The sequence below is a fragment of the Anolis sagrei genome, chromosome 6 (genome assembly GCF_037176765.1).
Source record: "Anolis sagrei isolate rAnoSag1 chromosome 6, rAnoSag1.mat, whole genome shotgun sequence".
In the NCBI taxonomy this organism is placed as follows: Eukaryota; Metazoa; Chordata; class Lepidosauria; order Squamata; family Dactyloidae; genus Anolis; species Anolis sagrei.
Genome location: NC_090026.1, coordinates 15,530,098 through 15,555,516, shown reverse-complemented (window position 1 = coordinate 15,555,516; position 25,419 = coordinate 15,530,098). Strand labels below are relative to the sequence as shown.

Below are 25,419 nucleotides of genomic sequence, written 5' to 3'. Positions count from 1 at the left end.
TGGTGAAAGAGGGTCTACCCTAGCAAACCTTTTGTTTGGTTACCCCAATACCCCCATACATATGAGATATATTGAGCATAGTGATCAGATCATGATATGAATAAGCATAACAGTTAAAATAATGTACCAGTAAGGCCTTTTCGCAGACCACTGTGAGCCCTCCAAGCCCCCCCCCCCCCCGGCTACATGCCTGATCCTGCATATCAGATGTTTACATTACGATTCATAACAGGAGCATAATTACAGTTGTCAAGTAGCAAGGAAAATAATGTTACGGTTGGGGGGTCACCACAGCATGAGGAACTATACTAAGGGGTCGAGGCATCCGGACAGTTGAGAAACACTGGATTAGATCATTTCTAAAGTGAAAAATGGGTAAGTGATTGTAAGAATCATGTTCAATCATTGTATGACCAGCAACAATCAAGCCACCTGTGGAAGGTGAAGTACTACTAATAATTACATTGTATTTGGAGGGAGGGGGAGGGGGAGGGGGAGGGGGAGGGGGAGGGGGAGGGGGAGGGGGAGGGGGAGGGGGAGGGGGAGGGGGAGGGGGAGGGGGAGGGGGAGGGGGGGTTGAAAAAGGTTGAAAAAAGGCTTGAAGACTGGAGAGAGTTTGGAGCTCAAGGCTGGAGCTGGAGTTGTTGGAGGTGTATTATTGCTACAACGTCTAAGACTGGCGTCTTATCTGGAGATAAGGACTTTGTGTTTACAAGCCATCATGTGAAGCAGCTGAATATTCTAAAGATACTGCTTTATTTGTAAATACCTTAATATAAATTTTCTTTTGCTAAAAGACAGTTTGTTTTTGTTGGGTTTTTCCTCCTTATACGATGGGCACAACTTCCGCAGAAGGGATTGAATGTTTGGTATCCCAGTTTGATAGCTGCGACAGGCTTGACACACCTTCCTCATGCATGCCTCTCCCTTTCACCCTCCATTCGTGCCTCTTCGAATTCTGCAGCACTGCTGGTCACAACTGACCTCCCATTAGCGTGCTCAAAGGCCACGGCTTCCCAATTCTCTGGGTCTATGCCACATTTTTTAAAAGGTTGGCTTTAAGCCCATCTTTAAATCTCTTTAAAGGCATTTAATTAAGTGCTATAACAATGTGGTAAAGATGACTGGAATGGAACAAGGAATATGAGATTGGTTATGATTCCACTATGAGACAAAGCGGATTTTTAGTGTAGTTTTTGTAATTGTTATGTAGTTTATATGTTGTTGTAATTGCCTCTTTGTAAATTGTCTTTTAGATGTGTGTACACCGCCATGAGTCGCCCTAAAGGGCTGAGAATGGCGGTTAATAAATGCATCAAATAAATAATAAATAAATAAATAAATTTTCCTGTCCACCAACATTATGTTTCCCATTCTTGAGTTCAGAGAATAGTAACTGCTTTGGGAGATGGTGGTCAGGCATCTGGGCAACGTGGCTGGTCCAGCAGAGGTGATAATGGAGGACATTGCTTCAGTGCTGGTGATCTTTACTTCTTCAGCATGCTGACATTTGTCCGCCTTTCTTCCCAAGAGATTTGCAGGAATTTTTGGAAGCGACACTGATGGAATCATTCTAGGAATTGAGTATGACATCTGTAGGCAGCCCGTGTCTCACAGGCGTATAGCAGCATTGGGAGGACAATAGCTTTATGAACAAGTACCTTGGTCTCCCTACTGATGTCCCAGTCCTCAAACACTCTCTGCTTCATTTGGAAGAATGGTGCACTCGCAGGGCTCAGGCGGTGTTGTATTTCAGTGTCAATCTTGACTTTTGTGGAGAGGTCGCTGCCAATGTAGCGGAAATGGTCAACATTTTCTAATGTTACACCGTTGAGCTGTATTTCTGGCATTGGAGAGGGATTGGCTGGTGACTGCTGGAAGAGCACTTTGGTTTTCTCAATGCTGAATGACAGGCTGAGCTTCTTGTATGCTTCTGCAAAAGTGTTTAGAGTGGCTTGTGGGTCTTCTTCTGAATGCGCACAGGCTAAGTTATCATCAGCATACTGGAGTTCTATAACAGATGTTGTTGTGACCTTGGTTTTGGCTTTGGTTGCTGTTGGGAATCAGGAGCTGTTAGGCTCAAAAATGACCCTCTCTGGGGGTGATTCCACCAAAAATATAGCAGAGTGCAGGATGCACAGTACATAAGCAGCAGAAACTTACATGTAGGGAGCAAGGATTGACTTCCATTCAACAGGATGGAACAGGATTGCAGATCCACAACTCATAGGATCAAAATAATATGTTTATTAAAGATAAAAGAAATCCATTCTAGATAGGAAAGGTTCTTGGAGCTAACTAGCTTCACTGAGCTATCTTTGAAGGAAAAAGAAAAAGGGAAAAATAATAAAAGTAACTATATTTACCTCATCTTGCCTGTTTTCTTGTCTCTGCTGGTGTGGGCCCTACTCCCGGCTCCAATTGCTTCTGGTTACCTAAGTAGACCTACCAGCCAAGACCTTCCAAGATTTTCCAGCTAGAGATTTTCCAGCTAGAGTCCTTTTGGATTTTCTCCACGAATGATGTGGATCTGTATCTTTAACCCCAACAAGGGTTGTGCTGTAAAACTGTTTTCCTTAGAAGCTTTAGGGCTGTTTCCCTCAGATGTGAGAAACGAAGCTTCTCTACAGATGGGGAAAGTTCACGTCCTGTAACTGGGTTTCCTGAAAAAACTGAAAGACTGCCTGAAGTCTTTCTTTTCCCTCCCAGAGCCCTGGGGAAAGGGGCGGAACTAAAGAACATAATGATGATTGACGGGTCATTGGCCCTATAATTGCCGAGCAAGGGAAACCACCTTATTGCAAAATGCATGGAACCTTGGAATACATGCAAACACTCAATAGAAAGAAAATGAAGTAAGAGCTCCTGGTACAGCTGTCCTAGCACAGGTGGATAGTGATAGACATGAGCACAATACATAAACATGGCCCTGCTTTATCACATCACTGTTACTCAAAATATGGTTAAGATACAGTCATATCTCAAAATCATCTATCTTTAGGGTTCATTCAGTTATAACCAGCAAGCATTTATTTTCGATGAACAACTGGACATTTGATTACAAGTTCTCCTAGCCATCTGTGATGTCCTCCCATAGTAGGAAAACATCAACGCCCCTCCCTTTGCTCTTGGAAATCCATGTGCCTAGACCAGATGCCAGGGTCAAGATGTTTGTTGAGCAGTCTGGATCCTGTTTAAATATGGCCTCTTCAAAAATAGTGTTAAGTTGCAGCCTTTTGTCAATCTCTGTCCTCTGTCTCTGTCCCATGCTTCTCTTTCCATGCTACAACTGGCAAATACGGCAATGTCTTTGAATACAGTGGGAAGGAAAAGTATTTCAAAGTCTTAATTTCTTCTTGAAAAAAACTGTCTATTTTTGACATGTTTTGTTTCCATTTCTCACCATCCTATTTAATGCCCTTCCACTATGCAAGAAATGTTATGGAGTGAGAAGCTGCCATTTAATTGTATGTCTCAACTTACAGAGAAAGGAAGATGGGAGGAGAACGATGATGAATTGGAGGAATTTTTCAAATGCCCTCAGTGTCCGAGTAAGGTAAGCAACAGAAACCATCTGATTCATATTAACCACCTGCAGGAGTAATACGTAGATAGATGCATTTCAATTCGGGGGGGGGGGGGGGCTAGGGGGTTTATGTTTCAAGCTCATTGTGGAAAGTATTACTACCATCTCCCCACCCCACCACCACATTAATTTAGGGAATCATTGTTATTATTAGTTTTATTTATACCCCCACATTTCTTTCTGTGGTGACTCAAGGTGGCTAATAAACATACAATCTAACGACAATATAATTTGTGGAAGACCAACAGGTATGGTGCCATCATGATCTCTCTTGGATGGGACTTTCAAAGTCAGGGAGCAGCCACCAAAAAGGCCCTCTCTGTGGTTCCCACCAAACGCGCTTGAACAGATGGTAGGATAGAGAATGCCCTCCCCAGATTATCGTAGATATTTGACAAATGCGTAAAGATACGATCATTCAAAATTATTTTCATTGGGCTCACCCAGACTTGTGATTAGTGTCGATTTATAATACACTAGCTGTGCCCTGCCACGCGTTGCTGTGGCTTTTAGTAAGAGTTTTGAAGTCTGTGCCTGGCCTCTCTTCCTTCCTTCACTCGCCCTCTTTCCCTCTTTCTCTCTCTCACACTCCTTCCTTTCCCCTCTTTCTCTCTCTCTCTCTCTCTCCCTCTCTCTCTCTCTCTGGCATCCCTCCTTCCTCCCCCTTCTTTATGCTTGTGTGTAAACTTGAGTATCTTCTGTTGGTCATGGGGGTTCAGTGTGGCATGTTTGCCCCAATTCTGTCGTTGGTGGGGTTCAGGATGCTCTTTGAGTTTTGGTAAACTCTGAATCCCAGTGACTACAACTCCCAAATGTCAAGGTCTATTTCCCTCAAACTCCATCTGTGTGGATATTAGGGCGTATTGAATGCTTTGGTCCGGATCCATCATTGTTGTCTTCCAAGTCGCCCCCTCCCTTCTCCCCACCCCTTCCCTCCCTGAGTCACTCCTTCCCTCCTCCAACCCCCTCCGGAAAGACACGCCCCCTCCCTTCGCCCCAGCTCTTCTCTTCCTGATTGACTCCTGGAAGGAAAGGGGTGGGGCGAAGGGAGGGGGCGTGTCTTTCCGGAGGGGATGGGAGGAGGGAAGGAGTGACTCAGGGAGGGAAGGGGTGGGGAGAAGGGAGGGGGCGAATTTGAAGACACGCCTCCTCCCTTCGCCCCACCCCTTTCCTCCGTGACTCACTCCTTCCCTCCTCCCTCCCTCTCCAGTTAGACACGCCCCCTCCCTTCACCCCACCCCTTTGTGTGTGCCACGCGGGGGGGGGGGGTGAGGGGCGGCGCGTGCGCGCGTGGCGGGGAGTTTGCACCGCGCACGTGTGTGTGTGCCGCGCGGGGGGAGGGGGGGAGGGGCCGTGCGTGCGCGCGTGCCGGGGAGTTTGCGCCAGTGCGCATGTTCAGTTGTTTTGCGGTGTTTTTGTCGTTGTTGTGGTGTTTTTTTTTTAATTTGGAGCACATTAGTTTGTACCGAGTGGGTTGTCCTAGGGGCATGGCAATTCTGGTTCAGTTTCGTTGGGGGGTTGTGGAGTTATACGACTCCGTACGACGCCCCTTACAGATTTATATTATAGATGTAAAGTTGCTCAATAATAATAATAATAATAAGCAACTTTACATGTATTATAAATAAATACATGTATTATTTACATGTATTATTATAAATAATAATAATAATAATATTATAAATCCCAACATAGTTAAAGCATATAATAATCTTAAACATTACATAAAACATACATATTAAATTGGATTAAAATGAATACCAAATAAATTTATTAGAATGCACAGAACAAACATTAAAATATGATGAACACAGGATGTGAGTTAAAATGCGTGGTTAAAATTGACTAGGTGGGTCTGCTAGAAAAAAATAGGTTTTCGGGTGAGTTTTAAATTCCAACAGCTCAGTTTGCTGTCAGATCTCTTCCGGCAGGTCATTCCACATCTGTAACAGCATATATTAACACGTAGTCAAAACCTTGGTGTATCTTGTTGAGTACCCATCCAAACATTCTCCATTTTAATAAAATAACTCCAATAGAAAGGTGACATGTTAGCTTCTCGTTGCTTCCCCAGGCATGGCATGAATTGTCATGTTAGATGTAAGTGTGTCCAGTCTTTTCATTTATATATTTCTGGCATTTGCACCCCGTTTCTTCTCTACCCCCGAAGGGGGACTCAGGACAGCTTACATTAGTAACGGTGCAAGACTGCTACATCACAATTACAATAAAATAACACAATCAAATACAAAACAATCATTAAAACCAATACATATAGCATTAATTAAAACAATAAAACAAAGTTTTATATACCCCACCCACAATTGCATTTCTAGATGTGTGGCAGAAGTTGGGCTCTTAGGGTCATGTGGATGCTGACCATGGCAGGTGCAGAAGAACCTTTTCTAATTAAGAGGGATGGGGCTCAGGTCAAGAGATCTCTGGTGTGGGAACAAGATTGCTCTAACTTCGGATAAGAAGGCTGTGTCAATGAGGACTATTGTGTTACAGGATCTTACAATAAAAATCCAACCTGAATTGCCTTGGGACCATATAGAGGGCCATTACAGGTAAGCACCTTGAACATTTGTCTTTGACCAGTGGTTTTCAAACTTTTTATCTTTCTAGTATGTTTTTTGCATTGAATGTCTTCCATTCAGAATATGTTCAGTTTACCTGGGTTCCTTAGTGACGACATAATGATGAAGACAGGGCTCCTTCCAAGGCCTAAAAGGGAATTTTGGGACAAAACAAAATATTTTGCATGCAGCCTACAGGCTGTATTTTACCCACCTCTACTTTACACCTTTCATTGGCCTTTTCTTATCATTATATAACAATAAACAATTGAAAAAAGAGGATAAAGAAGCGATAACAAATTGATTAACAATACAAGACTGCTTATAGCAAGGAACTGGAAAAAAGAAATAAATATACAAATAGAGGAGTGGTATAAGGGAGTATGGAAACTGGCAATAAATGATAAGCTGACATGTATATTAAAAGTTAAAAGAGGTATATGGAAACAAAGTGATTTTGATTATGTTTGGAGAAAATTTATTGTAAAAGGATTAAAAAATAAAGAAGGAAAGTTACCGCCACAAGAAGAAATGAGATTTTGGACAGACGACATGTAAAAGTTGTGGCTTGAGAGGGGGGAGGGGAGCACAGCAGTGAGGAATAGAGAATATGTTTAAGCAGAATAATAATACTAGATGCCAAAGTATCTTAAGTGTATTGAATAATATGTATCTGCTGTAAAACAAATGTATAACAAATGTATTAACTATGATAAAATAATAATAATATTTTTTAAAGTTGCAATGTCAAATCCCTTGCAAAAAAATATCCAGTGAGATGGCATAGAAAGCTACACAGATTCCTGTTCTAAGTCCCTTTCCCTCTTGTGCTTCTTTTTATTGTTTTCAGATTGAATTGCACCAAAGCTGGTTCCTTCCGCTGCTGTGTAACTGATCTGATATTTGACGTGAATGCACCTGTCGCTCTCACCTACTGCTTTGATTCATGGTCACAGAATCTCAATGAGGAACATAGAAAGCAGTGGGAAATTGTCGGCCCTTTGCTCAACATCCAGGCAGATCCCGAAGAGGCTGTGGCAGCCGTTCACTTTCCTCACTTTCTTTGTCTTGAAGGTAGAACAGGGCACAAAATTTGAATATACATCAGTATAACTGGAGGAATATTAAAGAGGAGAACCTACTAATCGTTGCATCCTGGCAGATTTCCTAGTAAAATCCCAGTTTCATATACCAGCTTAGAATAGTAATTTTTTAAAATTAACTCATTTGTACTGATTTTAATACCAACTTATAATGTCCTGAGCCTGATGCTTTGCTGAAATAGGCTTCCTGTGTATTCCTTTGGCAGGTAAAGGCTGTTCTGAAATCTATCTGGCACATTTTGGTGAAAAGGGGATGAGCTTGGAGAAGCCAGACTCAGTGGGGCCATATCATGTGGAATTGAAGAATCTCACACCCTGTCCTTGTGGAGCTGTTCTCAAGAAGTCACGGTTTGAAGGAAAGATCAAAGCTCATGCAATAACTCTGCTGTATTGGGAACATAGATACAAATACACATTACGCTTTTATCTCCTTCCCAATGACTCTTCTCTAAAACAGGTGACTGGGAACCTCTAACTTTCCTCGATGTTCCAAATTAAGTAGATCATACTGGATGGCAGGAAGAATCTTGCATCAGGTTATGTGATTGTGGTAGTTTTTTCTGAAAGTGATTTCAAATATCAGAGATCAGTAGCTCAGAAGTAAGAGCTGTGAATATATTGTACACAGGTCACAGTAGGTAGCTTCTGCTGGAAAGTGTATCAGTCTTTAGTGGAACATGTAGCCGTGTCTTCTCACAGCTAAGTCTCCAACAAGAATCACACTTCCCATAAACTCAATCCTCAAAAGTTCTGTAGTAGAGTTGTTGGGGGTTCAATGTAGGCCCTGCTGTTCACATGGCCCAGTGTCACCATCCCACTTTGCTCATGCTTTGTAAGAGAGGGAAAAGGAGATGTCACTTACCTATGTGGCTTCTTGCTGCTATATTAGAATCCTTTCCAAATCATGCAGACAGCTTTGTTTCTTGTTGCTGTATTAGACTTCTCCTTTTAACCCCAGTCCTCTCCAAGTTATGCATATATCTATCTGTCTATCTATCTATCTATCTATCTATCTTTAATTTAAATCATGCCACCATCTCCCTGAAGAGACTCGGGGTGGCTTACAAGGGGACAAGCCAAAAAAATACAGATTAAAACAAACATAATAAAATAAAATCAGCAACAACACATCAACACAAACAAACATATTTAAAACAATATCAATATCATGACTGGACAATTAGGTGCAGACATGAAGAAAGGAGTCCAATGATGGCCAGTTGCTCACTGGAGTGCTCTGGTTCAGGGTGCCACCGCTACCCCTGCTGTGGTTTGAGACCAAAATGGTGTAAACACCATGGCAGAATCTGGGGCTGGTTTGGACCAGTCCTGGATTTTGTGGCCCCTGTAGATGGCCCCTTAGGCTGTATGATTTGCTCAGGATGCATAACATATCTCCGTGCTAACATATGACATTTTGATTGTGCCCCAAATGTGGGAGGAGTTTATTTGAAAATGGCTCCAGATTCATACCATATTTGAATAGCTGGAGATGGTAAAATGCTTTTTCCAGAGAAGGCAGTAATAGAAAAGAGTAGGTGGAGGAATGGAAGAACAGTGATTTTCACAGTTCAGATGAAATTTTATAATGCACAATGGTCTCGGTCCAACATGTCAAGTGAGTATATGGCTCAGTGTAGCATACGTCCATATTTGGATGCATGTTGACCTATGCTACACTGAGCCATATACTCTCCTTCATCTAAGTGTAAAGTCCCTGAAGTCAACATGCATAGCTATTTGATGCTTTGCAGGGAGTAGGCAGAATTGATAAAGCATCTGGGTTCTCAGAAATGAAGATATAAAAAGCAAAATCATGCAAGAATGGTTACGTTTTTGAGTTGCTGAAATCTTCCAGTAAAACAGACAATTCAAAAGTTCAGGAGTAGTTAAGGTTAACTGGGTTGTTGTAGGTTTTTCCAGGCTATGTGGCCATGTTCTAGAGGCATTTTCTCCTGACGTTTCACCTGCATCTATGGCAAGCATCCTCAGAGGTAGTGAGGATGCTTGCCATAGATGCAGGTGAAACGTCAGGAGAAAATGCTTCTAGAACATGGCCATATAGCCCGGAAAAACCGACAACCACTCAGTGATTCCGTCCATGAAAGCCTTCGACAATACAGTTAAGGTTCAGCTCATGTACTAAGCTGATCAAGCACTTCAGCAACATTGTATGCTTCTATCCTCACCACTCTACAAGGACACATTTGCAACACCAGAGCAGCCTCTTAGGACCTTAGTGTATCTCTGCATGTCTCAAAACTGATCTTGTTCTCCCTTCCCAGGCTGTCAATAAGCGTGAATTACTGTCTCATAAAGTTCAAAATCCATCCCAGACCATGCAGCCTCTGATTATTGGCTCCCACTTTGTTCTGAAAAGCACACCTGGTTTATCCATCTATCCAAAGGTGAGATTCAGAGACAATGATGAGTTTTGCCATCATAACAAATTTGCATTGCTACCAGTTTAGGATTCAGTTATATATATTATAGAAAGGGATTATTTTTCATTCATACAGTACAGTATTAGATTTTGGCCCAGGTTCTTCCCAATCAAAAATGCAATAGTGTTTTATTAAGAGGAAAAGCTGAGCTATTTAAAAAGCTGTGAGTGAAACAATATTGATACACTCTGAACTCTCACTTCCACAGAAACTGCAGTTTAAATATCCACCTACAGATAGACATATTCAATACCTTGAATTATATCTAGAGTTCATGGAAGATGTACTAGAGCTTGTCCTGCTCGAAGACGACACAAATGATTTAGTATGGAAGGCCTTCATTAAACAGGGTGAGCTTTGACCAAGGCAGGAATTCATAATTGATCCAAAGTATGGAATTTAGTATTCAGAAAACTATTTCACCCAGATTTTTCTCTCTAACGCTCTCCTTTTCCTTTTTCATTTCAGAGGAATGGATACATGCTGATTTCCATCCCGTGATAGGTGAGTCAGGCTCTGTGGGCATGTCTGGTGCTTGAAGATGCAAAACGTGATTGTGTGAGGGACTCTCCCCAACCCACTAGCTCTGGAAGGTCAATTACAGTCTTGATTTGGCCTTGGAGCGCATTGGTCAAGATTTTGCATCAAGTGAGAATTTCCTCCTTCTCTCTTCCCTTCTCCACCAGTAAGAAGCACAGCTCTCCTTGGCCACCGAGGAAGCTCAGAGAGGTCTTTCAGCAAGACATGTTTTCTTCATTGCTTCATTTCATCAAAGCCATGGATCACATATTGAATGTATAGTGCAGGGCTCCTAAACTTCCCATTTTCTTTTCTGAAAACAACCCCTTGGAGCCCTCAGTGGTACAGTGGGTTAAACCCTTGTGCCAGCAGGATTGTTGACCAACAGATCAGTTATTCGAATCCAGCGAGAGTGGGTTGAGCTCCTTCTGTCAACTCCAGCTCTCCGTGCAGCAACATGAGATAAGCCTCCCACAAGGATGGTAAAACCTCAAACATCTGGGTGTCCCTTGGGCAATGTCCTTGCAGATGGCCAATTCTCTCACACTTGCAGTTTCTCAAGTCACTTCTGACACACACAAAAAAACCCCTCCTTGTTCTTTCATTTTCTTCGTTTTTTTTCCTTTTTAACTATTGCCTTTGAAACTGACAAATTCTGCTTTTAACCAATTCATCTAGAAACCATGATCTGTCACGCAACAGCTTAAGCCTCTGCTGATCCCCACTTCTGATATTTGTCAGTTTGTACTATAGTCCTCATTTGTTCTCCAAAGATACTTGTGCAGTAAGGAATTGTTTCCTTCATTTTCTTAACCACAAACACATATCTTCCCATGTAATTGTCTATATACTTTATAGATCCAAAACATAACATGGAACGGATCTTTGGTTTTCGAACGGGCAGTTTCAGCAAGAAGACCCTCCCCTCCAAACAGCTAAGGGACAACCATGTCTAAAAATCACTAGAGATGGTATGTTCTTCTAAATTATGGAATGAGCTGCCAGAAGAAATTAGAGCAGCCCTCTCCTTGATGTCCTTCAGAAAAGGAGTGAAGACCTTCCTGTTTAACAAAGCTTTTAATTGATTTTATTGAGTCCTGCTATTATGGTTATCTATTTGATAGTTCTACTATTTTAAGGCTTTTCTATTTTTATGTGTTATTTATATATAGTTACTTTTATGTCTTATTGATATTGTTCTGTTACGCACTTGGCCTGTAATAATTGTCTTTTGAAATAGGAGGTGCACCTTGTGTCCAGCGGAAAGCCAGGGCGCCACGAAAGAGGCCCTCAAGTATTTTCCTGAAAAAATGGTCTTTAGATGGCTTGAAAGGTTAAACAAAGTCCTTTATTATTGAACAAATTAAACAGATATTTCTCAAATCTTCAATGAGTCAAACAAATGCTTCAAGGCTTTAAATCAACTGGTGGCTTCCTTAATCTTGTCCACAAGGGACAGGCAACTGTCTTTGTTAATTGTTCTTATACTTTGAGAGGAAAACCCTTTTTTAACCTCTCCCAGGCTGTCTGTTATCTAAGTTTTGTTGGTGTGGGATCTACTACCGATTCCAAACTGTGTCTTGGTACCGAGTAAACCTACCAGACAAAGCTTGTAGATTCTCCAGCTGGAGCTCTTTGGGTCTGCAAAGCTGTTTTCCCTCTGGAATTTCTTTAAGACTTTAGGGCTGTTTCTCTCAGATGCTGTAAGGCTGAGAGGCTGTGAGCTCTCTGTCAGAGCTTTGGGAATTTTCCCCCGGAATGTCTTTAGAAATGAAGCTTTTCTGCAGGTGAAGCTTGTCCACATCCTCTAACTTAGCTTTCCTCACTAAGACTAACTAAAAATGGCCCCCTCTTCCCTTCCCATCTCCCTGGGAGAAGGGGTGGATCCAAACTTAACAATGATAGATAGGTGGCTTGCCCTATGACTGCAAACCAAAGGAAGCCACCTTTTTGCAGAATCCCTGAAACTTTGGAATATATGCAAACACGTAATAGAAAGAAAATAAAGTTGGAGCTCCTGGTACAGACGTACCAGCACAGATATGGTTGATGTTAGGATGTGATCTTGTAAGCCGCCTTGGGCCCATTGGAGAAAGACGAGGTAGAAATGTCCAAAATAAATACATAAACAATGACAGCATTCGTCCATCCACATTAGCATTTGCCAACGTTGCCCACAAATGCTGTCTGTGAATTGAATCAAAAGCCAAGGTAAAATCCAAAAATGCAGCATATAGGCATCCCTTTGGTTTCTTCAGACTGTTTTGTGAAAGCACAAAACATTGGTCTATTGTGCTTCTGCCTTGTCGAAATCCAGCCTGTTCCTCTGCAATGATATTATTCTCCCCTCCCAGCTATGTAATTTATTTAACAAAAACCTACCATAGATCTTTCATACTATGTCAGGCATACTAACAGGTATGTAATTGTGAGGGTCAGTTCTGTGGCCCTTTTTTATATAGTGGGACAATTATACTAGTCTTCCGTCCATTTGGTATGATTCCTGTCTAGTTGATATGTGTAAACAGGTTGGCCAGGATAGAAGCACACCAGGTGATGTTGCATTTAAACAATTCAGGTGGGAGCATGTACTCACCTGGGGCTTTTTCTGTTTTTAATTTTTGAAGCGGACCTTTATCTTCCTCTGGAGCAACTGGTGGCCATATAAATAAAATGTACCATATATACTCGAGTATAAACTGAGTTTTTCAGCCCTTTTAAAGCTGAAAAAGCCCTCCCATGGCTTATAGTCGAGCCACTGCTATTTATTATTTTACTCTGCTGTTATTATTTCTATTACATTTATTATTTTACTCTATTATTATTATTATTATTACATTTATTATTTTTTCTATTTATTATTGTTATTATTACATTTCCATTATTTTACTCTATTACTATTATTATTATTATTATTATTATTACATTTATTATTTTACTCTATTATTATTGGAAGGATACGTAAGCACATTTACATTGAAGAAGGTTAGAATAATGGTTTCATCAGTTGGACAGTCTTATCTTAATTTACAGCTATATGTAAATATTCAAAAACATTTAACCTACGGATGCCTTAATTAATGAAATTTTATTGGTATCTATTTTTATTTTGAAATTTACCAGTAGATGCTGCATTTCCCACCCTTGGCTTATACTCGAGTCAATAAGTTTTGCCAGTTTTTGTGTGCTCAAATTAGGTGCCTCAGCTGATAATCGGGTTGGCTTATACTCGAGTCTATACAGAAGTTCAAATTATTGACAATTATTCCTTCCTTCCCCTCTCCCCTCCTTCCCTTCCTACTTCCCCTTCCCTTCCCCTCCCTTCCTTCCTTTTTTCTTTCCTTCCTTCCTTCCTTCTTCCCCTCCCCTCCATCCCTTCCCCTTCCTCCCCTCCCCTCTCCTCCCCTTCCTTCTTTCCTCTTTTCTTCCTTCCCCCTTCTTTCTCTCCTCTATTCTTCAATCCTTCCTTCTTTCCCTCCTCTTTCTTTCCTTCTTTCCCTTCCTTCCTTCGTTCCGTCCTTCCCTCCTTTATACACAATACAGTAAATGCTTGGTTTTTTTATTTATCGCATACACCTATCATGTAAATTTTTCTCAGATCAAAAGTGGTCCCAAGCTAAAAAGTTTAAGAAGTCCTGGTCTAGACACACCACAGGCTACCTCTGCCAGGCAGAGAGGGAAGCAGATGCCAAGGAAGGAAGGAAGGAAGGGGAGGGAGGGAGGGAGGGAGAGGGAGGGGGAGGGGAGGGGAGGGGAGGGGAGGAGAAGGGAAGGAGAAGGAACGGAGGAAGGGAGGGGAAGGTGAGGGATGGAGGGGAGGGGAGGGAAGGGAAGGGGAAGAAGGAAGGCGGGGAAGGAGGGAGGAAGGAAGGAAGGCGAGGGGGGAGGGGAAGGAGGAAGGAAGGAATTAAGGAAGGGGAGGGGGAAGGAAGGAAGGGGAAGGGAAGGGAGGGGAAGGGAAGGGGAAGGAGGAAGGAAGGAAGTTGAGGGGCAAAGGGGAGGGAGGGGAAGGGAGGGAGGAAGGAAGGAAGGAAGGAAGGAAGGAAAGAAAGAAAGAAAGAAAGAAAGAAAGATAAGGGACAGAAGGAATCAGGAAAAGAAATAAAGGAGGAAAGGAAGGAAGGGAGAAGAAGGAAGAAAGGAAAGAGGGAAAGGAAAAGGAGGGAAGAAAAGAGGAAGGAAGGAAGGGAAAGAAGGAAAGAAAGAGGAGGGAAAGAAGGAAGGATTGAAGAATAGAGGAGAGAAAGAAGGGGGAAGGAAGAAAAGAGGAAAGAAGGAAGGGGAGGAGAGGGGAGGGGAGGAAGGGGAAGGGATGGAGGGGAGGGGAAGAAGGAAGGAAGGAAGGAAAGAAAAAAGGAAGGAAGGGAGGGGAAGCGAAGGGGAAGTAGGAAGGGAAGGAGGGGAGAGGGGAAGGACGGAAGAATAAGAGAAAGAAGGAATGAGGAAAAGAAAGAGGAGGGAAGGAAGGGAAAAGAAGGATAGAGAGAAGAGGAAGACAAGAAGAAGGAAGAAAGGGAGGAAGAAAAGAAGGAAGGGAGGAAGGAAAGAGGAAGGAAGGAAGGAAGGAAAGGAAAGGAAAGGAAAGGGGAAGTAGGAAGGAAGGGAGGGGAGAGGGGAAGGACGGAAGAATAAGAGAAAGAAGGAATGAGGAAAAGAAGAGGACGGAAGGAAGGGAAAAGAAGGATAGAGAGAAGAGGAAGGCAAGAAGAAGGAAGAAAGGGAGAAAGAAAAGAAGGAAGGAAGGAAGGAAGGAAGAAAAGAAGGAAGGAAGGAAAGAAGGAAGGAAGGAAGGAAGGAAGGAAGGAAGGAAGGAAGGAAGGAGGGAAAGAAGGAGGGCTGGAAGAATAGAGGAAGGAAGGAAGGAAGGAGGAAGGGAGGGAGGGAGGGAGGGAGGGATGGAGGTGAGGGGAAGAAGGAAGGGAGGGAGGGAGGGAAGGAGGGAGGGCGCGCTTTGGAATATTTGAGTTAAGGGGGAAGAAGAACCCAGAGAAACAACTGAATATGGAAAAGGGCAGAAGGGAACTAGGGCCAGGAGGCATGGCACCACGCCCTTTGCACTCTCTCTCTCCCGGGATTGATGGTCTGAAGGTGGATCAATCTCTCCCTGAGCCTGGTCTGAGGGCACTCCTTCGACTGGGGATCAGTTGGGTCTCAGCTGGTGCCTCTCTCGCCACTCCCATCGCGACCCCCCTCGACGTCCTGGAGGAACGTCAGATGGCTAGACCCAGAGGAGGTCGCCTCCTTGGAAGGGGGTCCCACCTCCCCAAATACCCAGGGTGAGTCTGGACGCAGAAAAGGAAGCGGGCGCCTGGAAGTCAGAAGGCAGGGGAGAGACACCCATCAACACGGGTCTGAAAAGAAGCGCTGGGGTATTGGGGGGAAATGCCGGGTGATGACCCAGATTAACTTCGGTATTAGAATCATTGAATCAGTTGGAAGAGACACCCAAGGGCCATCCAGTCCAACCCCATTCTGCCATGCAGGAAAGGCAGGATCAAAGCACACCCGACAGATGGACATCCTGCCTCTGTTTGTTGTTGTTCATTCGTTCAGTCGTCTCCGACTCTTCGTGACCTCATGGACCAGCCCACGCCAGAGCTCCCTGTCGGCCGTCACCACCCCCAGCTCCTTCAAGGTCAGTCCAGTCACTTCAAGGATGCCATCCATCCATCTTGCCCTTGGTCGGCCCCTCTTCCTTTTGCCTTCCACTTTCCCCAGCATAATAGTCTTCTCTAGGCTTTGCTGTCTCCTCATGATGTGGCCAAAGTACTTCAACTTTGTCTCTAGTATCCTTCCCTCCAGTGAGCAGTCGGGCTTTATTTCCTGGAGGATGGACTGGTTGGATCTTCTCGCAGTCTTCTTCGCAGTCTTCTTCTCGCAGTCTTTTGCCTCTGTTTAAAAAACCCCAAAGAAGGAACTCCCACCACACCCCATTCATAAGCTGGAATGTGTCCAGACGAGGCTGGTTCATAGCCTCCTTGAATTGGACAAAGGTCCTGAGATGGTTTTAAAGCAACTTTTAATCTGAATATAAGTGATTTTAATGTTTGTATATATTTATGATTTTATGTCCCACTTGCCTAGTTTCCAACAAACCTAGTGTTCAAGTAATTAATAAAGATGTTGAATAGCAGGACAGAATCCTGTGGGAGCTTCTGGTCACTTCTCTCCAGAATGAAGAGGAACCACTGATCAGGACTAGTTGTGTTGTTAAAGGCTTTCATGGCCAGAATCCCTGGGTTGCTGTGAGTTTTCTGGGCTGTCTGGCCATGTTCCAGAAGCATTCTTTCCTGACATTTCACCCGCATCTATGGCAGGTATCCTCAGAGGTTGTGTGGTTTGTTGGAAACCAGGCAAGTGAAGTTTATATATCTGTGGAATGTCCAGGGTGGGAGAAAGAACTCTGGTCTGCTTGAGGCAAGTGAGAATGTTGGAATTGGCCACCATTGTTAGCATTTAATTGCCTCGTCACTACAAAGTCTGGCTGGTTGCTGCCTGGGGGAAGCCTTTGCTTGAAAGTGTTAGTGGACCCTGAGTGTTTCCTATCTGGAATTCCCTGTTTTCTGAGTGTTGTTCTTTATTTACTGTCATGATTTTAGAGTTTGTTTTTTAAAAAATACTGGCAGCCAGATTTTTAAAAAAATTTCATGGTTTCTTTGCTGCTGAAATTGTCCATATGCGTGTGGATTTCAATGGCTTCTCTGTGTAGTCTGACATGGTGGTTGTGAGAGTGGTCCAGCATTTCTGTGTTCTCAAATCAAGGAACATGAAAGGCACTGCAGACTAATTCAACCTGAGAAGTCAGCCATAGCAGATGAACCAACCTGGATGTAGCCTATTATTTGAGAACACAGAAATGCTGAACCACTCTCACAACCACCATGTCAGACTACACAGAGAAGCCATTGAAATCTATGATTCTATGATTTACTGTCATGATTTTAGAGTTTGTTTTTTAAAAAATACTGGCAGCCAGATTTTTAAAAAAATTTCATGGTTTCTTTGCTGCTGAAATTGTCCATATGCGTGTGGATTTCAATGGCTTCTCTGTGTAGTCTGACATGGTGGTTGTGAGAGTGGTCCAGCATTTCTGTGTTCTCAAATCAAGGAACATGAAAGGCACTGCAGACTAATTCAACCTGAGAAGTCAGCCATAGCAGATGAACCAACCTGGATGTAGCCTATTATTTGAGAACACAGAAATGCTGAACCACTCTCACAACCACCATGTCAGACTACACAGAGAAGCCATTGAAATCCACACGCATGTAGACAATTTCAACAGAAAGGAGGAAACCATGAAAATCAACAAAATCTGGCTACTAGTATTTAAAAGAAAACTGTAAGTGCAGGACAGTAAAAAAAGAGCAACACTCAAAAAGCAGGGGAATTCCAGACAAGAATCAATCAGGGCCAGCTAACACTTCCAAACAAAGGATTCCCCCAGGCAGCAACCAGCCAAGCTTTGAAGCTGCAAGACCATTAAATGTTTGTTTATTTATTTATTTCTGGTATTTTTATCCCGTCACTTCTCTACCCCCGAAGGGGGACTCAGGACGGCTTACATTTAGTAGTGGCCAATTGCAACATTCACACTTGCCTCAAGCAAACAAGATTCTTTCTCTCACCCAGGACATTCCACAGATATATAAATGTAAGTTGTCTAGTTTCCAACAGACCGCTCAACCTCAGGATGCCTGCCATAGATGTAGGTGAAACGTCAGGAGAGAATGCTTCTGGAACATGGTCATACAGCCCAGAAAACTCACAGCAACGTAGTAAATAAATTTAGCCTGACATGACTTGTTTTTGAGAAACTCATTTTGACGTTTCATGGGTATGACTTTCCTTCCTTAGTGCTTATAAATTGTCGATTTAATGATCTGCTCCAGAATCTTTCCTGGTTCTGATTTCAGACCCATTGGATCCTCTCCCCTTGCCTCTTTTGCCCTCCTTTCAGTCATGTCAAAATAAATCAGTTTTAAAGGTACAGCCACATTTATTTCCCTGCTCCCTTTATCTTTCTACTATGGGCTAATAGCGTTGTCTTCTTGAACACAGTATGAGGGAAAGACATTTCAAAATATTATTTTCTTATGTGGGAAAATCTGTCTATTATTTACGCACTCTATTTACCCTCCACACCCTCTTATTTATGCAGTGGGGGGCTGTGACTTTGCAGGAGATACCCGGAAGAAGGAGGATGACAAAGAGGAAGAGGAGGAAGAAGAGGAGGAGGAGGACGAGGAGGACGAGGGGGACGAGGAGGAGGACAAGGAGGAGGAGAACCCTGAAGACTTTGAGGAACGTTTCCATTGCACTCAGTGTCCAAGTGAGGTAAGCAGCTGAAATCATATGATTCATTTTACCCATCTACAGATAGATGTGTTTTAATGTGGTCTTCTTAATTTAAGTTTCTAGTTCACTATGTAAAGTATCATCACCATGACCACCACCATCACCTATGGATTTATTTACATTGGGCTCATTCAGACTGGTGATTAATGCTGATTTTAGCACATGTTCTTCCTTAAAACTTGATGTTTCTGGTTGCTTCCTCGTATTTAAAAAAAAACCTCCAGTTGGTAGGTTTGTTTGTTTGTTTTGTTTATCGTGTCAGGGCAACCAGTCAATTATATTACATTTCTAATAGAAAAAAAAAGCAAACAATCAGACAAAATACAGAATTTGTGAGTTTGGTGGTTGATTAAATGTCCTTTGACCAGTATCTGGCCACTTGGAGTGCTTCTGGTGTTGCTGCAAGAAGGTCCTCCATTGTGCATGTGGCAAGGCTCAGGTTGCATTGCAGCAGGTGGTCAGTGGTTTGCTCCTCTCCCCACTCGCATGTCGAGGATTCCACTTTGTAGCCCCATTTCTGAAGGTTGGCTCTGCATCTCGTGGTGCCAGAGCGCAGTCTGTTCAGCACCTTCCAAGTCGCCCAGTCCTCTGTGTGCCCAGGGGGGAGTCTCTCATTTGGTATCAGCCATTGGTTGAGGTTCTGGGTTTGAGCCTGCCACCTCTGGACTCTCGCTTGCTGAGGTGTTCCAGCGAGTGTCTCTGTAGATCTTAGAAAACTATTTCTAGACTTAAGTCGTTGACGTACTGGCTGATACCCAAACAGGGGATGAGCTGGAGATGTCTCTGCCTTGGTCCTTTCACTATTGGCTGCTACTTCCCGGCGGATGTCAGGTGGTGCAATACCGCCTAAGCAGTGTAATTTCTCCAGTGGTGTAGGGCGCAGACACCCCGTGATAATGCGGCATGTCTCATTAAGAGCCACATCCACTGTTTTAGTGTGGTGAGATGTGTTCCACACTGGGCATGCATACTCAGCAGCCGAGTAGCATAGCGCAAGGGCAAATGTCTTCTCTGTATCTGGTTGTGATCCCCAGGTTGTGCCAGTCAGCTTTCGTATGATATTGTTTCTAGCGCCCACTTTTTGCTTGATGTTCAGGCAGTACTTCTTGTAGGTAAGAGCACGGTCCAGAGTGACTCCCAGGTATTTGGGTGCGCTGCAATGCTCCAGTGGGATTCCCTCCCAGGTAATCCTCAGAGCTTGGGATGCTTTTCTGTTCTTGAGATGAAAGGCACATATCTGTGTTTTAGATGGATTAGGAATCAGCTAGTTTTCCCTGTAATAGGCAGTAAGACCACCTAAAGTTTCGGAAAGCGTCTGTTCTACCATCTCAAAGCTCCCTGCTTGAGCAGTAATGGCACGATCATCAGCATAGATGAAACTAGGTAGGTAATACATTCTCATTTGTGTGAGGGCATCTTGTTGCCTCCCCGGCCATGGGATGAATTGTCATGTTAGATGTAGGTGTTCCCAGTCTCCTTATACCCCTGGGTCTGAGTCAAGCCCAGGCCTTGCTGAGAGGCCCAAGTTCTCTCATGAATGGAGTGCTTCTCCTGTAGATTCCCAAGGTCAAATTCCTGGGAGAGGCCCACAGCAGTCTTTCTCTGAAAAACTGTCTCCTGAGGATGATTTGTCAGGTGCAGAATGTAATGAGTTTGAAGATGGAAAACAAGACTTTTGTTTTCCATCTTAAGATTTCCTTCTTAAGATTGGCAAGGTCAGTCCACCTGCTAGAAAAGAGAGATAAGAAATCCTTCTCTGGCTGTAATGGCAAACTCAATGCTTTCCTTTCACTTCATGGGACAGGAAAAGCTTTTTATGACACGAGTAAAGGATTTTAGCTCAGTCTCATTAACGTTGGAGTTTCCTGACAGTCTTGTTTCCAAGTGGATTTCTAGTTTCATGTTTCAAAGTTTTGCCAGGTTCTTGTTTTGGACATTGGATCTTCATGCTGTCTAGTTCCATTGCTAACTGGAAAGTGTGGAGTTCAGACTGGGAGATCTCTGGTGTGGGAAGAAATTGCTCTAACCTCAGATGGAACAGTTGTATCAAAACTTACTGTTTTGTTACAGGATCGTGCAATAAAAATCAGACCAGAAATGATTAGGGACTCAAAATGGGACAAGATATACAGGTGAGCACAATGAACCTTTGACTCATGGTTTCAAACTTTTTACCATTCTGACATGTTTCTGCATTTAAACAGGAATATTTTCCACAAAGAACATGCACAGTTTACTTGGACCTCTTAGTGACCACATAAAGATGACAAAAGGGAACATGTACATTGCCTACATGTATACCAGTATATTTGAACAGTTCAGTGGATTACTTTATTTCAGGAAGCTTTGGAGGTCTGAAGGTCATGTTAAAGGCAAAGGTTTTCCCTGACATTAAGTCTAGTCGTGTCTGACTTGAGAGGGTGGTGCTCATCTCAGTTTCAAAGCTGAAGAGCTGGTGTTGTCCGTAGACACTTCCAAGGTCATGTGGCCAGCATGACTGCATGGAGCACTGTTACCTTCCTGCAGAAGTGGTATCTACTGATCTACTCATATTTCCATGTTTTCAAACTGCTTGGTTGGCAAAAGCTGGGCCTACCAGTGGAAGCTCACCCCGCTCCCTGGATTCGAACCGCCAACCTTCCAGTCAGCAAGTCCAGCAGCTCAGTGGTTTAATCCACTGCACCACCAGGTGTCGTGTTAGATCTCCAACAGATTTTGGAGGAACACACACCCAATGTACTTGCTGTAAAAAACAAACAAACCAAAAAGCATTTTACCCCTTCTCCAAAAAAGCATCCTCTGGGGAACCTGTGAGCATGTTTTGGGGCCTTCCTTGGCTTCTAAAGAGCCTTTAGGGACAAAACATATTTTTCAAAAAATTACTTGACTCCTAGGGAGTTTAAATAAGCTTCAAATGTATTGGAAATTCACTCCACAACCTTTCAGAGGGAGAAAAAGATGCAATTGTGTTAATACCAAGGGAATTACAAAAATGATTATGGAGATTGAATGCAGGGCACGGACTTCACTTCACTCACATCTACCAAACAGGCACAGAGAAGAGATGTAATAGTCACGGGCGATTTCAACTATCCCGATATTTGCTGGAAAACAAACTCGGCCAAGAGTACAAGGTCCAACAAATTCCTCGCTTGCCTTGCAGACAATTTCATGGTCCAGAAAGTAGAAGAGGCAACAAGGGGGTTGGCTACTCTTGATCTCATCCTAACAAATGTGGAGGACCTGATCAATGCGGTTGAAGTGGTCAGATCCTTAGGGCCAAGTGACCATGTGCTCCTGCAATTTGAAGTACAAAGGAAGGCCGAAACTAAGACAAGTCAAACCTGCATTTTGGACTTTAGGAGAGCTGATTTCCAAAAAATGAAGGAAACGCTGAGCAGCATTCCATGGACACAGATACTAAAAGATAAGGGAGTTATGGGTGGATGGGAATTTCTCAAGAGTGAAATACTTAAGGCACAATTGCAAACTGTGCCAACAAAGAGAAAAAATAGGACAAGTGCAAAGAAGCCAGAATAGATGTCCAAAGAACTTCTAACTGTGCTAAAACACAAAAGAGACATGCACAAGAAGTGGAAAAAGGGAGAAATCACCAAAGAAGAATTCAAACAAATAGCCAACACCTGTAGGAAAAAGGTCCGCAAGGCTAAAGCACAAAACGAGCTCAGGCTTGCCAGGGACATTAAAAACAGGGCTTCTTCTCTTATGTCAGTAGAAAAAGGAAAAACAAGGAGGCGATAGGGCCTCTTCGAGGAGAAGATGGGGCAATGCTGACAGGGGATAGGGAAAAGGCAGAACTACTTAATGCCTTCTTTAACTCGGTCTTCTCACAAAAAGAAAATCATCTCCAACTTCAGCAAGATGGAGTGGATGAGGGATTAGAGGACATCCAACCCCAAATTGGGAAACAAGTCGTCCAGGAATACCTGGACGCTCTAAATGAGTTCAAGTTCCCAGGGCCAGATCAATTACACCCAAGAGTACTGAAGGAACTAGCGGAAGTCATTTCAGAACCATTGGCAATTATCTTTGAGAGTTCTTGGAGAACGGGAGAAGTTCCAGCAGATTGGAGGAGGGCCAATGTGGTCCCAATCTTCAAGAAGGGAAAAAAGGATGACCCAAACAATTACCGTCTGGTCAGCCTCACGTCGATACCGGGCAAGATTCTGGAAAAGATTGTTAAGGAAGTGGTCTGCAAACACTTAGAAACAAATGCGGTCATCGCTATTAGCCAACTTGGATTTATCAAAAACAAGTCATGCCAGACTAATCTGATCTCTTTTTTCAATAGAGTTACAAGCTGGATAGATGCGGGGAATGCCGTGGATGTGGCATACCTGGATTTCAGTAAGGCCTTCGACAAGGTCCCCCATGACCTTCTGGCAAGGAAACTAGTCCAATGTGGGCTAGGCAGAACTACGGTGAGGTGGATCTGTAATTGGTTAAATGGACGAACCCAGAGGGTGATCACTAATGCTTCCTCTTCATCTTGGAAAGAAGTGACGAGCGGAGTGCCGCAGGGTTCCGTCCTGGGCCCGGTCCTGTTCAACATCTTTATTAATGACTTGGATGAAGGGCTAGAAGGCAGGATCATCAAGTTTGCAGACGACACCAAATTGGGAGGGATAGCCAATACTCCAGAGGACAGGAGCAGAATTCAAAATGATCTTGACAGATTAGAGAGATGGGCCAAAACTAACAAAATGAAGTTCAACAGTGACAAATGCAAGATACTCCACTTTGGCAGGAAAAACGAAATGCAAAGATACAAAATGGGGGACGCCTGGCTCGAGAGCAGTACGTGTGAAAAAGATCTTGGAGTCCTCATGGACAACAAGTTAAACATGAGCCAACAATGTGATATGGCAGCAAAAAAAAGCCAATGGGATTTTGGCCTGCATCAATAGGAGCATAGTGTCTAGATCTAGGGAAGTAATGCTACCCCTCTATTCTGCTTTGGTTAGACCACACCTGGAATATTGTGTCCAATTCTGGGCACCACAATTCAAGAGAGATATTGACAAGCTGGAATGTGTCCAGAGGAGGGCAACTAAAATTATCAAGTGTCTGGAGAACAAGCCCTATGAGGAGCGGCTTAAGGAGCTGGGCATGTTTAGCCTGAAGAAGAGAAGGCTGAGAGGAGATATGATAGCCATGTATAAATATGTGAGAGGAAGCCACAGGGAGGAGGGAGCAAGCTTGTTTTCTGCTTCCCTGAAGACTAGGACACGGAACAATGGCTTCAAACTACAAGAGAGGAGATTCCATCTGAACACGAGGAAGAACTTCCTGACTGTGAGAGCCGTTCAGCAGTGGAACTCTCTGCCCAGGAGTGTGGTGGAGGCTCCTTCTTTGGAAGCTTTTAAACAGAGGCTGGATGGCCATCTGTCAAGGGTGATTTGAATGCAATATTCCTGCTTCTTGGCAGGAGGTTGGACTGGATGGCCCATGAGGTCTCTTCCAACTCTTTGATTCTATGATTCTATGATTCTATGATTCTACTTCACACCTATGTTGTTGCAGCGTACTTCCTTAATCTTTGCTTCAAACCCCAATAAAAGATATGATTTGAGTTGCTCTCTGAGCTAAAGTAATTGTATACCTGACTAAGAGGCAAAACTCAACACATCAGTTACTTCTTTGATTGTGTCTCATGCAGAAACATATAATTCAGGTTACATCAGACTTCAACTGCATAGATTTAGTTAGGAAGCAAGCGAACTTTTCATATAAATTGCAGTGTGATCGAAGGGTACGCCAGATCCTTTGCAAAAAAAATGTCATTTGAAGCTACATAGATCCCTGCTCAAAGTCCCTTTCCCCTTTGACTTTCTTTTTCATTGGTTTCAGACTGAAGTTCACCAAGGCTGGCTCCTTCCGCTGCTGTGTAACTGATCTGATATTTGACGTGAAAGCAGCTGTCACTCTCACCTACTACTTTGATTCATGGTCACAGCATTTCAAGGAGGAACATAGAGAGAAGTGGGATATTGCCGGCCCTTTGCTCAACATCCAGGCGGATTCAGAAGAGGCTGTGGCAGCTGTTCACTTTCCTCACTTTCTTTGTCTTGAAGGTATAACAGGAAACAAAATTTGAGTGTACATAATCACAGGTAGAGGATCTTAAAAAGGAGTATCCACTAGGTTTCTGAGTAAAAGCCATTTTATGTATCTGCTCAGAACATCATTTTTAAAAGTTAACACATTTGTATTGGTCATAATACCAAGTTATAGGTTACCATAAGTGAAATGAGTTGAAGGCACAGAGTAGCAAGAGGAGGAGGAGGAGGAGGAGGAAGAGATTGCAAGAAGATGCAAGTATACATTGATGATACCCAGCTCTCCTCCTTTTTCTTTCCCTTCCCTCACTTCAGGGACATCTCAAATCAATAAAATACAAGAATACATAAGATGCCGTGAGCAGGTGACAGTCCTGGCTAGGAGTGTCTTTGTTCTGTTGAAGCTACAACCTTTATATCACAATTGCTTAAAACTCTATTCCCCATCATATGATGTAGTCAAGAACTGGCATCGTCAATTCAAATGTGGTCAGACTTCAGTGCAAACAGCTCCAATTCCAGGGTGATCCCACTCCGCTGTTGATGAACACATCATCCAGCAAGTGGATGTCACCATTTTGGAAAATAGCCGCGTAATCATTCACCACCTAGCCCAAAATGTCAAGATTAGTGTGGGGTCCAGAAGCATTCCTTTCCAGAAGCAGGAATGAGTCGAATTCCCTCAGACTCTATTGACAAACACAAGCTTGTGTCGAGGGCTGACTTTCAATAGATCGCAGCGAGGGAGCT

The 25,419-nt window shown here is 43.2% G+C and overlaps 2 protein-coding genes across 3 annotated transcripts in view; both read left to right on the top strand.

Annotated features, from left to right (window-relative positions):
- Window positions 1-13,045, top strand: part of LOC137094781 (caspase recruitment domain-containing protein 8-like) — a 15,152-nt gene extending 2,107 nt beyond the window's left edge. Inside the window, exons 2-9 of the mRNA XM_067469810.1 lie at window positions 3,486-3,556; window positions 6,098-6,156; window positions 7,016-7,239; window positions 7,475-7,725; window positions 9,554-9,676; window positions 9,921-10,062; window positions 10,181-10,216; window positions 10,399-13,045. Of these exons, the coding sequence (XP_067325911.1) occupies window positions 3,486-3,556; window positions 6,098-6,156; window positions 7,016-7,239; window positions 7,475-7,725; window positions 9,554-9,676; window positions 9,921-10,062; window positions 10,181-10,216; window positions 10,399-10,505 (1,013 nt within the window). The 3' untranslated portion in view covers window positions 10,506-13,045. The remainder of the gene's footprint in view (window positions 1-3,485; window positions 3,557-6,097; window positions 6,157-7,015; window positions 7,240-7,474; window positions 7,726-9,553; window positions 9,677-9,920; window positions 10,063-10,180; window positions 10,217-10,398) is intronic.
- Window positions 13,046-15,181: 2,136 nt separating this feature from the next.
- The window catches only part of LOC137097339 (NACHT, LRR and PYD domains-containing protein 1b allele 5-like), a 26,524-nt gene continuing 16,286 nt past the window's right edge, over window positions 15,182-25,419 (top strand). The window contains exons 1-4 of one of the 2 annotated variants that reach the window (XM_067469809.1): window positions 15,182-15,580; window positions 18,414-18,568; window positions 20,660-20,721; window positions 24,461-24,684. In XM_067469809.1, coding sequence (XP_067325910.1) covers window positions 20,687-20,721; window positions 24,461-24,684 — 259 coding nt within the window. In that variant the 5' untranslated portion in view covers window positions 15,182-15,580; window positions 18,414-18,568; window positions 20,660-20,686. Of the gene's footprint in view, window positions 15,581-17,973; window positions 18,569-20,659; window positions 20,722-24,460; window positions 24,685-25,419 lie in introns of those variants that run through there. The other variant, XM_067469808.1, reaches the window with a different exon arrangement.